The sequence below is a fragment of the Triturus cristatus genome, chromosome 4_2, assembly GCF_964204655.1.
Source record: "Triturus cristatus chromosome 4_2, aTriCri1.1, whole genome shotgun sequence".
NCBI classification, from domain to species: Eukaryota; Metazoa; Chordata; class Amphibia; order Caudata; family Salamandridae; genus Triturus; species Triturus cristatus.
The window spans coordinates 48,338,710-48,352,574 of NC_140586.1; the positions used below are offsets into that span (position 1 = coordinate 48,338,710).

Consider the following 13,865-nt stretch of genomic DNA (forward strand, 5'->3'; position numbering starts at 1 on the left):
GATTGTTAGAACTCAGGAAATTGGAATCCAAATTTATAATTAGATTCAATACCATGATGCCTCATGGGTTGAATATGGATGAGGAGCTGTCAGTGCATCTATACTAAAATATATCTGGTACAATAAGTTTGTGCATACCTGCTGCTGTTTCTGCTTGCCGTTTTTTAGAAATTTTGTGTATCTTTTAATAATTTCATGTAACAATATGAAGATTTTTAATAGACATTCTGTCTCTTTTTAAGGTAACAGATGCTTGGAGAAGTAGATGAATTGGCTACCCTCTGAACAGTTTGCCCACATGGGCAATACCTAAAGGAAATCCGTTCATTATGATTTCGCCCACTGAGGCAGTATTGAATTGATTTAATTAGCGTGGAAGAGTCTTATAACCCTCTTGTTCTTTATAACTTTTGGACCTACTCTTTGATAGTGATGAAGACCATGTGTTGCCATTATTCAATGGTTTCTGACTATAGCATGCCCACTGGGGCGTTTCATTCGGCATTCCAAGTCTGTCTGCACCATATATTTTGGGACGATAAGAGAAAATACTCCCATAGCACTATGGACTAATACACCATTGTCTTACTTTTTAACATGATGAGTTCGAGTCCAAAAAACGGCCGACATGAATTTATTAATGCGGTAGGTTAATCTCTACCGTTATTTTGTCGACCAGAATTGAGCACTTTTTCCCACAAGGGAGGGATACACGGAGGGTATTTTTTGATAAATGAATTCTTTGGTACTTGTTATCCGTACACGCGTTTTGCGCGTGCTATCTGTAAACTGTGGATTTTCTTAATCTTTTGAATATACTGTTCTTGACATGCTAGTCATTATACTTACCATTTATACGAAATTACCTTGTATTAACTTCAAAAAATTGTAAATACTCATATGAATTGCAATATGTAAAGTATTTTGTTTATGTTTATTATATCACGTGACATGTTGATTTACTTTATTAACAAAGTTGAAATGCACAAAGTTTGCCCGTGACGAAGGAGTGTCCTACTCCGAAACGCGTCGGACGTTTGTGTCTGCAATAAATCTGCACTAAAAATAGAGGCCACGGCTCCTGTGTGATTCCTTCGTTATACCTGAAAGGGATTTCGCCGGATTGTACGTGTGAGAATTTTGGGGGTGGCTACCCCAGCCGTGAGCCCGCCGGAATAGAGGCTTGGGAACAGCTACAAACTCTGTGTATATATATATATATATATAAACAGCAATGTTTCTTGCTTGCATTAGGACACAGGGCATCCTTGGTCTTTGGCTGCTAGTGTTCTGGCTCAGGGAAGGCCTGGCAGTTCGGGTTGGACTGTTCTCACTGGAGCATAATCAAGACTGATTTGCATGTGGCTGGGTCCAAACTGAGGTAGCATGGTGTGCAAAAAACACAACAAAAAAAAACACAAAAAAAAACGTTGGCTTGGGATGCTGTCCAGAGTAATACTAGTGACTAAGATTAATTCAAGCATTCCATTCATCACTTTTTGTATACTACAGGGCTCCCTTGATACATCACTATTTTCGGGTTGTGTGTGGGGGATGCTTGAAGTGATCTGTAGGAGTTGACAGAAGCAGCCTCTGTGCGAGGCTAAGAGAGATAAATACTTTTTGTAATATCCACCGAGTTCCAAGTGATCGTGTGAAAGTGGTTAATGAAGGCTGTATTGGACGCTAATAGAGATCGGAATATTATTTTGGGTGATCTGTACAGGAAGCTGGGCAGACAGTCACAATATGTGAGGAAGGCGTGGGTTGCTCTTTTACTAGCGATGTATACATTTGACTTCTCTGTAGGGTAGTCGAGGTGGTCTGTAAAGTAGATTGGTGATGAATTAATGCATTGGCTGGTCTCTACAGAGTCTCCAGTGATTGGCAGGTGGTGTCTTTGGGGGAAGTGTTGTAACGCTGCACTTGCTTTTAGCAGTGCTTCTTTTCCTCATTGTGTATTACATCCCCAGTGTTATTTCTTATTAGCTGTGTTGGGTGCTAAATGGTCTTAAGAGACTGTTGTGTGCTGTTTAGGGAGATCTCAACAAGATATCTGGGTTGGTAGTAAAGGTGGTGTGGAGGGATGCGTGGGTTGATGTGTGGGAGGGTGGCTGTTGGGAGTCACTAGCCTAAGAGAAAACGATGTGACGTATGGATTGGTGCCCTTACCTCCTCCATGGTCACAGCTGCTCTGCAGAATGCTTCCACACTCTGCACGTCCACTGTGGAGTGGTCCAAACCGCCGACAGCAGCGATTGGATGCCTCAAACACAAAACACTTTACCGAGTCCAGAGCGAGGTGCGCTCCCATTGGCCCTTGAGACTACGTTGGATAGGTGCATGAAAGATGTCGGATATCCCAACCGACCACACAACGGAGTCCATGAAAAAGCTTCCCCCATTTGATGGAGTCCCCAACTCAAGATGGCCGCTGCGTGACCCGGAAATCAGCAGACGTTTCTGAACGTCAGCTACGTCACATCGCTTGAACATCGGTAACGTTGTTGCCGGCAGAGCTAGATAATACGTAAAACAGATTGTGACTTGCCAAGCCCAGAAGGAGTAAAACTTTTGAAGCAAGCGTGTTATCATGTAAGCCTGTGCCAGCACTTCCACACAACGCCATGGGAACACTCGCATACATGCCAACACTCCCGATTCAGGCGTGAGACTACCGATTTGAAGGCTAGTCTCCCGCCTCCCGATTCCTGCAAGCAAAAACCCGATTCCTCGGGGTTTCAGCTGACAGGGCTTGGTAATGTGTAACGTGCTAATTCTTCCAGCAATACTCAGAATGGCGATGCAGGGGCTCTAGAAGGGGTGAAAAACCAACAAAGCCCCATTAACAACCGAATTGTCCCCATTAACAACCGAATGGTCTTTTAAACACCTGTGAAGTAGGGGGGGGGGGGGGCGGCTGTGTGTGTGCCCGGAAGCTGTTTCAGCCCGGGCTGACGGGGGGGGGGGGGGGTGTATGCACTGACCGCAACCTGCCAGGCCAGTGCACAACTCTTGTATCCCCCTCTTTCTCTGCCTGCCATTGCGCTGCATGCTTCTGAGAGGTGATAAAAAAAAACACGTGAATTTGCTTTCAAATGTCCGATCCTGCAGCAGCGCACTTCCAAAGTCCATACATGACAGAAACCCGATTCAAGGCCCCATTCTCCCGATTTATTTATTTATTTTTTTAAATCTCCCACTTTGCTCTTCTGAAATGTTGGCATGTATGCACTCGCACTGTTCACGTGCACCTAAGAGCGCAGTTCTGTACTATGTGCCGCTCAGACTGAACTCAACAAGAAAGGAATTCAGTTCACCAGACGCCATGCTAAAGCTCGTATGCCTCAATCCTGTGCCAGACTGGCTGTGGAAATGAAGCAAACTCGTAAGCAGGGTTCTTAGGTTTATTCCATACACCCCCACACAGAGTGCGGTACACCAGTGGACAGCATAACAGTTGGGAACATGGAATGTTGGGGAACCAATGGGAAGGATGATGGAGCGGGTAAAACAAAATTTTGTATTACCCCCATTCTGCATGTTCATACTAATTAGAATAATCTATTAATTATAATAAGTATTAATGTGTTTGTTTGCTATCTAATCAACCCTACTAATGTACGAATTACACGCGGGATTTGCATTTGCATGGCTAAAATAATTTGTAAACTAATATACGTATGCATGCTAACACTAGAAAATTAGAATATTACGTGGTATATGTTGCTTTTGTGATGTAATTGTAAGTTGCACCAGATGACATCATTGGGTGAGTATAAACGCTTTAAATGTCGCCAATATGCAAGATAATTACACATACGGGTATTAGTGAGGGTTAAATATTTTATTCGTTATTTCCATGTTTTAATTACTTTTTGTGTTTGTTTTGCTTAAGTTGACCAATTTGGCCTATAATAAAATGGCCGATCCTCGGACACGACGAAACAGCTACCATTCCACGAGGTTTCCGACTAAGTGCGCATGCTCCAGGCTCCTGAACAAGTGGCCTCAAGATGACCCACACAGCCTGTTCCACTGACAAGGTTGTGACTGGACTACTGCCAAGAGCTTTAACAATGGACAATCTTTATAAAACCGGATAGATCATGTCTGACAGTGTTACATCATAGACTTTGGGAAACCGAAACGGACGATCTTAACCATCCAATCAGAAGTGCCTAAAACTGACTTTTGCTACATTTTGTCATTAATTTCATTATAAAAGAAGGTAGACTAGTGCGTTAGTAGCTTTTCGCTGATTTTCTTTTTCCTGACATTATGCTGACAGTGACACTGCAGGACAGCTGTTTCCCGAATCTTTGACAGATTAGATTGCCGCCCATTTTCCTGATGAACTGAGGACACTTATACTGATGGGCATTGATCGACGCGGATACGTTTATGGGCCATACCAATCTTTGGGACTGTTGCATGAAGAATCGATTGACTTAAGAGGACTACTAATAGCCAGAATAGGTAACTATGATGTTCTGTGGATTGATTAAAATTCTTACTAAAGAAATTTGCATTTATTAGATAAAAGTTTATTGATTAACAAGCAAATGTGTTGGGTTATTTATTATCGTCTGAATATAAATGAAAAAGATTAGAATCACTTTTCCAAATTCAACTAAATTGATCCATCGGCAAAGTGGAAGGGATATCTAGAGTTTCAAGATTAAGATGTGCTGGATTGAGGATATTCAGTGTATGTTTATGTAAATAGAATTTTATTAGACTAAAAGATATTCTTTTCACACCAGCGTTTGGAACATCTATCTCTCCAGTAAGAGCAGACCAAATGAGTGAGTGTGTTGGTGTTATGGGCCCCACCAATGAATGTATTGAGTGAAAGCGTTAGTATGATATCTTGTCTGTGACAAAGGGAGGATAGGAAACTCCACGCTGGAGCAGTTTTTCTTGGTAGCAGGATGATGGTTTTTATTGTTTTGGTGATTATTGCTTGTATATTGATTGTGGGATAGGTATTGATTTATGTATTAACACTATGTTGAGTTCTATGTTGTTTGCACGACTTCTGGGATGTACGAAGTCGGAAGTTTGCAACAGTTCCGTAGTAGGGCAGAGGTAAGCGCTGCTCTCGGGAAAGACGGAATTGTTGTTGCCCTGTAGGTATATGGGGAAAACGTGTGACAATTGAAGTTGCACGACGCATTGTCTGGGTTCGATTCGGTAACATCATCGTGTGTTGCCATTAGAGATATCTCCTATATGAAAGAAGTGTATGGTAGCGAAGGTCACCTATGAAATTTGGGTTTTAGGTACCAGGGGTGTAGATGGCACTCCGATAACGCTTATCACTAGAAAGGTAATAGGTGCTCCCTAAGCTTGATAGAAGGATGAAGTAGAGGGAAGTGCTACTTTATTAACAAGTGTCATAATTCTGTAGTAGGACAGACTGTTCGCTGTTCTCGGGAAAGACAGAATTCTGTGTGAATGAACTACATTTTCTGTATGAAAGTGTGTTAATGAAATAGCATTCGGGTTAATCGTGAAACTCTGGTTTTATTTCTCAGGAGCATTGGGTCTCCAACTAGGTGTCTTAATTCTGGAGAAACGGTTAGCTAATGCTTGTTAGAAGGGTAAGGTAGAGGGTTGTGCTACTTTATCAACGGAAGTAACGATTCCGTAGTAGGGCAGAGGTAAGCACTGCTCTCGGGAAAGACGGAATTCTTGTGAGAAAGGTCATTAACTATCCTTGGTTAGCGAAGCGGACAATGGTGGCGTTTTTATGTTGTTACTAACAGATTTGTAAGTTAGAAAAAGCGAAAAGAGCTTACCGAGAAAATTTTGTAAAGGAGGGGTCAGAAGAAGCCGGAGTAAGAGCAGCAGCTGCTGACGTCAGAAAGACCGCGCTGGGATTGGCCAGTCAGCTAGAAACGTAAACACTCCTGATTGGTGCGTTAGTGTGAGTCGCGCTAGGAGTGGAGAATTACAGGGTAACGTAAACACTCCTGATTGGTGCGTTAGTGTGAGTCGCGCTAGGAGTGGAGAATTACAGGGTAACGTAAACGCTCCGGATTGGTGCGTTAGTGTGAGTCGCGCTAGGAGTGGAGAACTACAGAGTGACGTAGACACTCCGGATTGGTGCGTTAGTGTGAGTCGCGCTACGATTGGTTAAAATAACAGAATAGTCGTAAAGGAGAGACTAGTGATACACGAAAAAACTAAATAATGTATTACGATCCACCTGAAAAAGAGAAAAAGTCCTGGTTTGGAAAAATCAAGAAGTGGTTTAAAAAGGACAAACCGATTGTGACTAGGGAAGGACAGTTGCTTCCCCCACCGAAAACCCCTGCATCCTTTATGGTTGCAAAATATGGATATCACACTTGTATTTGGTTAGACAATTGGGTAAAGTATACGAGGAGTGACGGAATTTTAGCATTTCCAAAGCATGGTTTGTTTAATTTAGCGGTTTTGAGAAATTTAAGAGAAAGAATGATGAATCTAGAACCAAGACCTAGACCAACACAGTTTGAAGCACCGACAGAATGCGAAAATGAGATGCATGACAGAGAAAGACAGAGGAGAGGCGGAAGGTATAAATACATGTTTGGCAGATATGGGCATGATACTCCTGATGAGAAAATGAGAAGGTGGCGGAGTGTGAGTATGACCAATGGGTTGTTTCCTGTAAGAATGGTTGAAGGAGTTGGAGGAAAAAAATGTACAGAAAAAAGACATAATTTAGAACCAAAGGGGTATGGGTGAACAAACTAGAGGATGATGTTCTTGATGATATGTTTTATAAAAATCCACCTCCGTATCAACCAGAATCTGAAATGTTGACACCAAGTGCCCCAATGAGAGAAACGTTGCGAGTTATTAAGACAGAACAAGTACCTCAAGAATAAAGGGAAAGTAAAATAATGGGAGAAATAGAAAAGAAATCAGGTGATAAAATGAGTAGTGAAAATTCAGCAGAATTAGCAAAACCAACCTTAGAATTAACTGAAAAGATAAGAGAATTAACTAAAAATTTACAAGCTGTAACTGTTCCGGTGACTATAGGCCCTGTAATGCCTATTTTTGACAAACAGAAGGATAGTGAACATTGTTTAATGGTCCCTTATAACAGTAATAAACAAATTGAAAAATCAAGACAGAGCTCAAATGAGAATCAATGGAGACAGACAATGGGTACGATGGAGCCACATGCCTCAAATAACCCATTTCTAGGCCCAAAAGTAGCAGAAAGCCCTACTGTGAAGATGGAATCAGTATTTGAAAACCAAAGGAACTTAGAACAAACTAATGTAGAGAAACCAGTAGGCCCATCTTCAGAAGAACTGAGTGAATGGTTGAGAAGTCTGCAGAGAAAAGACAAAGAATCACAATCCATACATGTAGCCAAACTAAGAATGGTATTAGAAGAGTTAATAGTAGGAACTATTCCCACAGAGAAGGTAAAAACTTACCAGGATGAGGAGTTGCTGTTTCTGTGTAAAAGCATAACTTGGAGAGCAAAAAGTCTCCATGAAAGATTAGAAGAAGTAGCAAATGATATGGGTATAGACATTGAAAAGGTAAAAGCCCTACAGAAACCATATAGAATAGATTTCACTGAAAAGGACATTGAAAATATGAATACCACAGGACGAATGAGTCAGATTAAGGAAATAATTATCCTGCTGAGAAAATGGGGAGATGTGGACAAATGGAGAAGCAGATGGTATCGAAAACGAGATGATGCCTCAGATAAAACTTTTGCAGCTTTCCCTGTTAGAGAAAAGGAGAAGGTAGTAACAGAATGCCCTATGAGAGAAATTTCAGGAGGAGGATATGTACATGTCCCATGGACTAGACAAGATATTTTGTCATTCACCAATGATTTCCCTTGACTACGTGAAAAACCCGTCGAGTGGTATAGGCAGGTAGATAGATTTGTAAAATTGTCCAAAGTATTATGGATTGATCTAAACAGCCTGTTTGACATAATAGTACCAGCAGATTTATGGACATGATGCAAACTTATGATAAATTGGCCTACACAAGAATACCCTAGGGATCCAAAGACAGGAGCCCCAGACCCCGAGGTAATGAAGAAATACGAGCAGGTCATTGTCTTTTTGAAAAACAAAGTACCGCCTAAAGAAACAGATTGTGTAAAGATTGACAGAACTCATCAGGAAAGTAAGGAGTCGGTACATGCCTACTATGAGAGGTTGATTTTGGCCTTTAAACAATTTAGTGGTGATGAAAATTTGAGCGAAATGGACTTGAGTCATTTTGTATATAGATTTGTATATGGTCTACGTCCAGAAATTAGTGAGATGATCAAACAACATACCGTAGATTGGCAAAACAAGAAAATAGATGAAGTATTGAGACATGCAAAATATTTCAGTGATGAGATTGAGGCCAAACAACGAAAGTTAAAAGAAAAAGCAATGTGGGCACAAGTAAAAGTGGCAGAGAGACAGGAAGCCCAGTTAGTGGAACAAGCGAATAATATAGGTCCAAAAAAGTTAATTCCTGGGAAAGGTAAGGGAAATTTTAACATAGAGGAAGCCAAAAAGAAATTCCCATGTCATAATTGCGGTAGGATAGGGCATTGGAAATCCGAGTGTAAATTTCCCCCTTGTACTAACAATGAAAATACATAATTGAATCCACAGGTGCACAATGAGGTGAGTGGTCAACCGCAGCGACAGCAGCAGGTTGTAACCCAACAGAATCAGGTGCCAAAACCGCCTTTTCCACAGAGCAAAAACTCCCAGAAATATAGTAGTGAAACAGGATTCTACAACGAAGAACAGGTAAATAAGCTGCCGCGCGCTAACGCTGTTTCGCAGTATTGGCTACAACGCGATGCAAGCGATTCGGAAGAAGGTTATTGACAGTGCCGAAGGGAGGGAGAAGAGTGCGTACTTGGCGCAACTCTAGAAGTAGACCAGACAGGCCATTTGTGGATGGAAAGATAAATAATGAAAATGTTACTTTCCTGGTAGATACTGGTGCTACTAGATCATCTGTTAGGTCAGCTGATGTTAAAAATCTTCCTCTCTTGGATGAAACGATCCAAGTAGTTGGTGTATCCAACAGACTGATTAAAACTTATATGACAGAACCTGTAAAGGTTAGCATAGGGAAATTTTCTTTGTTGTGTGCGATACCAGTCCTGTGAATTTGTTAGGAAGGGATTTGTGAAAAATGAATTGCACTATATTCTGTACTTCTTATGGTATAGCATTTGAGACCCCTGATGAAGATGTGTTGTATAAGATGACCATAGCAAACAGAGAAACTGAGGTTACTGAAGCCTATGCTGTATTTAACCCTGATGACCTAGCAAAAGAATTGAAACAAACTGTAAAGGCAGAAGTTTGGGACTTCTCGGGAGAAGATGTGGGACTAATGAGAAATGTAGACCCAGTAAAAATAACAGTAAAAGAGGGAATAAATTATCCGAATATTCCACAATATAAATTGACACCTGAGATAATTGAAGGAGTTACCCCTATAATTGAGAAAATGATAAAACAAGGTATTTTAAGGGAAATGAGTAGTCCATGTAATTCCCCAATTATGGGACTGAAAAAACCAAATGGAAAGTTCAGGATAGTACAGGATTTGAGAAAAATAAACAAAATTGTTGTGCCATGTTGTCCCATTGTACCAAATCCATCTGTGATTCTGTATCAGATTCCCCATGAAGCAGAATGGTATACAGTAACTGATTTATGCCATGCTTTCTTTTCCATTCCATTGCACCATGACAGCCAGCAGATTTTTGCGTTTAGTTTTGGCGAGCGTATTTTGGCATGGTGCCGAATTCCACAGGGGTATACAGAAAGCCCCTCAATCTTTAATCAGATACTGAAGAAATCTTTAGAAAGCCTAGAGATGCCCGAGAATTCAGTGTTAGTACAATATATCGACGACCTACTTGTGGCGTCGAAGACTCGCGAGGCCTGTGTAACGGACACTATAACATTGTTGAATCATCTGGCTGATGAAGGACTTAAGGAGTCACCATCAAAATTACAATTTTGTAAGAAAGAAGTACATTACTTAGGCCATAACCTCGAAAAAGGTCTGAGGAAAATAACAATAGACAGAATCAGGATAATAAAAGGAATGAGAGCCCCTATGACACAAAGAGAGGTAAGGATGTTTTTTGGAATGGTTGGATATTGTCGTCAATGGATAAGTAATTTTTCCCTAATAGCAAAACCATTGGTACGTTTGACAAAAAGTGATGTGAGAGATCCCATTGATTTGAGCAAAGAAGAATTGGCAGCTTTCAAACAATTGAGAGTTAGTTTGTGTGAAGCGCCAGCATTGGGAATGCCGGACTATGAGAAGGAGTTTGAGTTGTATTGCAGTGAGAGGAATGGATGTGCACTTTCTGTATTAATTCAGAAACACGGAAAACTAAGAAGGCCAATTGCATATTTTTCATCAATATTGGACCCAGTAGCTGTAGCTTTACCTGGGTGCTTGAAAGCAGTAGCTGCTACCTGTCGAAGCCTGGAACAAAGTGAAGGGATTGTGATGGGATATCCTGTGAAAGTGTTTGTACCTCATGATGTGGCAATCTTTTTACAAGGAGTCGCACTCAATACATGACACATAGTCGGCTGACTAAATATGTGAAAGTCATATTAGGTGCAACGAATGTGAGCCTCGAAAGGTGCTTGAATGTGAATCCTTAAACATTATTGCCTGATGCCGAGAAAGTAGAACTCAGAGATGAAGCAGATCATGATTGGCTGGATGTACTAGATTTCTGTACCAAACCACGTCCAGATATAAAAGATGTAGCATTGTCAGAAAGTGATTTTGTGATGTTTGTAGATGGTTCTTGTTTGAGAACAGATGATGGAATGTTGAGTGCAGCATATGCAGTATGCACGGTTGCAGCAGTAATGGAAGCATCCTATCTGAAAGGAGTAAAATCAGCCCAAGTAGCTGAACTGTTGCTTTGACTAGAGCATGTAAGATTGGGAAAGGTGTGAGAGTGACTGTGATCACTGACAGCCAGTATGGTTTTGGTGTGGTGCACGACTTTGGCCAAATATGGCTACAGAGAGGATTTCTGACATCAAGTGGAACGCCCATTAAGAATGCTGAAGTGGTTGGAAAATTGCTCGAGGCGATACAGCTGCCTAAGCAATTGGCTGTTGTGAAGTGTGCTGCACATAATCAGTCTGGCGATTACATCACCGTAGGCAATAAATACGCTAACGATATGGCTCAATACTGTGCACAAAATCAGAATTCAATCAATAGGGGAAAGGAAAAGGAAGTGACTTCTTGCTCCTTACTGTTTACTAACATTGTGGGTACCTGGGAGGAAGTGAGACAAGTGCAGGAAGAAGCAGGAGATGAGGAAATGAATCGGTGGGTAAAAGCAGGATGTGCACCAAGAGAGAAGGATCATGTATGGGTCTATCGGGATGAAAGACCAGTTATGCCTGATAGCATGAAGTCTGCCATGGCACGGATGTATCATGGACAGGAACACATAGGGAGAGATGCTATGATAAGGTTGTTTAAACAGACCTGGTACAATGCAAAATTTAGACTTGTAGCAGAAAGTCTATGTCAGAGATGTCTCATATGTCAGCAATATAACCCAGGAAGAAAGACAGTGGTGAGTCTAGGAACAATAGGTCGAGAAGGAGGACCTTTTACCAGAATGCAAGTAGACTTTATTGAAATGCCTCCTTGTAACAGGTTGAGGTATGTTCTAGTTATGGTCTGTTTGTTTTCAAGATGGGTAGAAGCTTACCCAACGAGAAGAAATGATGGAATCACAGTGGTAACATTGCTTTTGTGGGAATTTATTCCTAGATTCGGGAGCCCAGTAACAATTGAATCAGATCATAAAACTGATTTGTCAAGCATTAGGTGTACAGCAAAAACTACATTGTGCCTATCGCCCAGAAGCTTCTGGTGTGGTGGAACAAATGAATGGTACTATCAAAAACAGGATAGGGAAAATGTGTTTAGCCACAGGTATGAAATGGCCTGATGTCTTGCCTCTAGTACTCATGACAATTAGATCAATTCCAGACAGAACCACAGGGCTGAGTCCCCATGAAATTATCATGTGAAGAGCCACGTGTTCATACCAGTCAACAAGCTGTTGCCTATAACTGATGACATGGTGTTGGATTACTGTAAAAGCCTGGTTGACGCAGTTCATTCTGTGTTTCATCAGGTTGGAGCGGATGCCACCACCCTTGAAAGGAAGCAAGCTCATGACCTGAGCCCAGGGGACTGGGTAAGAATTAAAGTACACAGAAGAAGAAACTGTTTGGTTCCAAGGTGGGGAAAACTGCGACAAGTGATTTTGACTACAACTACAGCTGTAAAGTTTGCTGGAATCAAAAACTGGATTCATGCAAGTCACACGTTGAGAATCCCAAATCCAGTGGATAACACAGAAAAGGAATATTTTGATGAGACAGTATCAAGTACTGAATCAGACGTAGAAGAGACAAGAACAAAAGAAAACCCTGAAAGGGGGGAATTGGAGATAGGTCAAACAGTTGTCCCGAGAAGTGTTTCCTTGAAAAGAAGATTGCAAATTTCTGATACCAGCTCAGACTCAGAGACTGAACAAGCAACTTCACATTCGAGAAAAGAAAAAGACAATTAAAGAAACTGTTGATAGAGAAATTCCAGATGAAAAATTGAGAGAAATTCCACCTGAAGTAACAAAATTAGATGGACAGGTGCCAGATACAGAGAGAGAGGGAAAGATTATTGCGGAAGACCCCCGAGGAGGTGTAGGGAATTCCAACATCCAGTTAGAGAAAGGGACAAATAGCCAGCAGGAAGATTGTGCGCAAGAAACCCGAGGAGGGACAGAAGTAGGGAAAACGAAAGAAGCAAAAGAAAGAAAAGAGGTTGTAAGGAAAAAGCAAGTTGAAAGAGAGTCTGAAGAAAGTGAAGACGAAATACCAGAAGGTAGAGTCTTAAGAAAGAGAGCTTGGAGGACTGAAAGGAATGATAAAGGAAATAAACTGAAAAAATCAGCAAAAGATGAAGTTTGGCCGAATAAGATAAAGAAGTTGAGATACCGACTGACTAGAGTAAAATCGCCAAGAGCTGAATAGGTGAATGAAATAACGAGTCAAGAAAAATCAAAAGACGAAGAAACAGTTGTAATTGAGGAAAGCAAAAGAACGAGGATGCCTAACCAGAAGTATAAGTCGCCAGAATGGACATATGTAGCCCTGCCTGAAATTAAAGAAGAGGCAGATAGCCAAGAAAATCCAGAGGTGACTATACCAGAAGTGGTTGAGGAAGACGAAGAATCGGAAATCCTGAGAGTTTTCTTATCCGATATTGGAGAAGAGACGGATGTTCAGGAAATCCTATATCTAGACAACGAAAGGAAGGTGACGAATGATGAGATGCCAAACTGAATAGGACGAGAATGCTGCTGATGGAAAGAAAATAAATAAGGAAAAAGATAAAAACTGGTAGAACCAAGTAGGTGCTTAGAGCCTTGGGTTAGATAAACTAGTTGTGAAGTAGAAGAGGCTAAGTCAAAAGTCACTGTTCATTTCATGAAAATGGCTGACACAGATAGTAGAAAAAGTAGATGTATATTTTTGAGACGATGGTGTAAAACGTGTTGTTGTACAGGATTACTAATGCTTCTATGGAGTATATTAGCGTTGATGATTACATTTAAGGTTAGCTTTGACACAATAGGAGAACATAGTGAAAACAAGACTAATATAGAGCAGACTCGAAAGATAGATCACACTAGAATAGATACATTTTATATGCATAAAGACAGGTCAATAACTGATTATTCTAACAATGTATTTTCGAAATTACTGTATGAATATGTAAAGACAATGGACGGAGTGACT

At 41.0% G+C, this 13,865-nt stretch overlaps 2 protein-coding genes across 3 annotated transcripts in view; one reads left to right on the forward strand and one right to left on the reverse strand.

Moving 5' to 3' along the window:
- PRKAG1 (protein kinase AMP-activated non-catalytic subunit gamma 1) overlaps nucleotides 1-2,445 on the reverse strand; it is a 268,130-nt gene extending 265,685 nt beyond the window's left edge. Inside the window, exon 1 of the mRNA XM_085600412.1 lies at nucleotides 2,173-2,445. Within this exon, the coding sequence (XP_085456538.1) occupies nucleotides 2,173-2,181 (9 nt within the window). The 5' untranslated portion in view covers nucleotides 2,182-2,445. The remainder of the gene's footprint in view (nucleotides 1-2,172) is intronic.
- LOC146832932 (uncharacterized) overlaps nucleotides 1-13,865 on the forward strand; it is an 84,443-nt gene that overhangs the window by 44,404 nt on the left and 26,174 nt on the right. Inside the window, exon 4 of one of the 2 annotated variants that reach the window (XM_085600413.1) lies at nucleotides 243-382. The exons of the other annotated variant lie outside the window; for it this stretch is intronic. The gene's annotated coding sequence lies outside the window, so the exon portion shown is untranslated. Of the gene's footprint in view, nucleotides 1-242; nucleotides 383-13,865 lie in introns of those variants that run through there. 2 annotated transcript variants of the gene reach the window in all.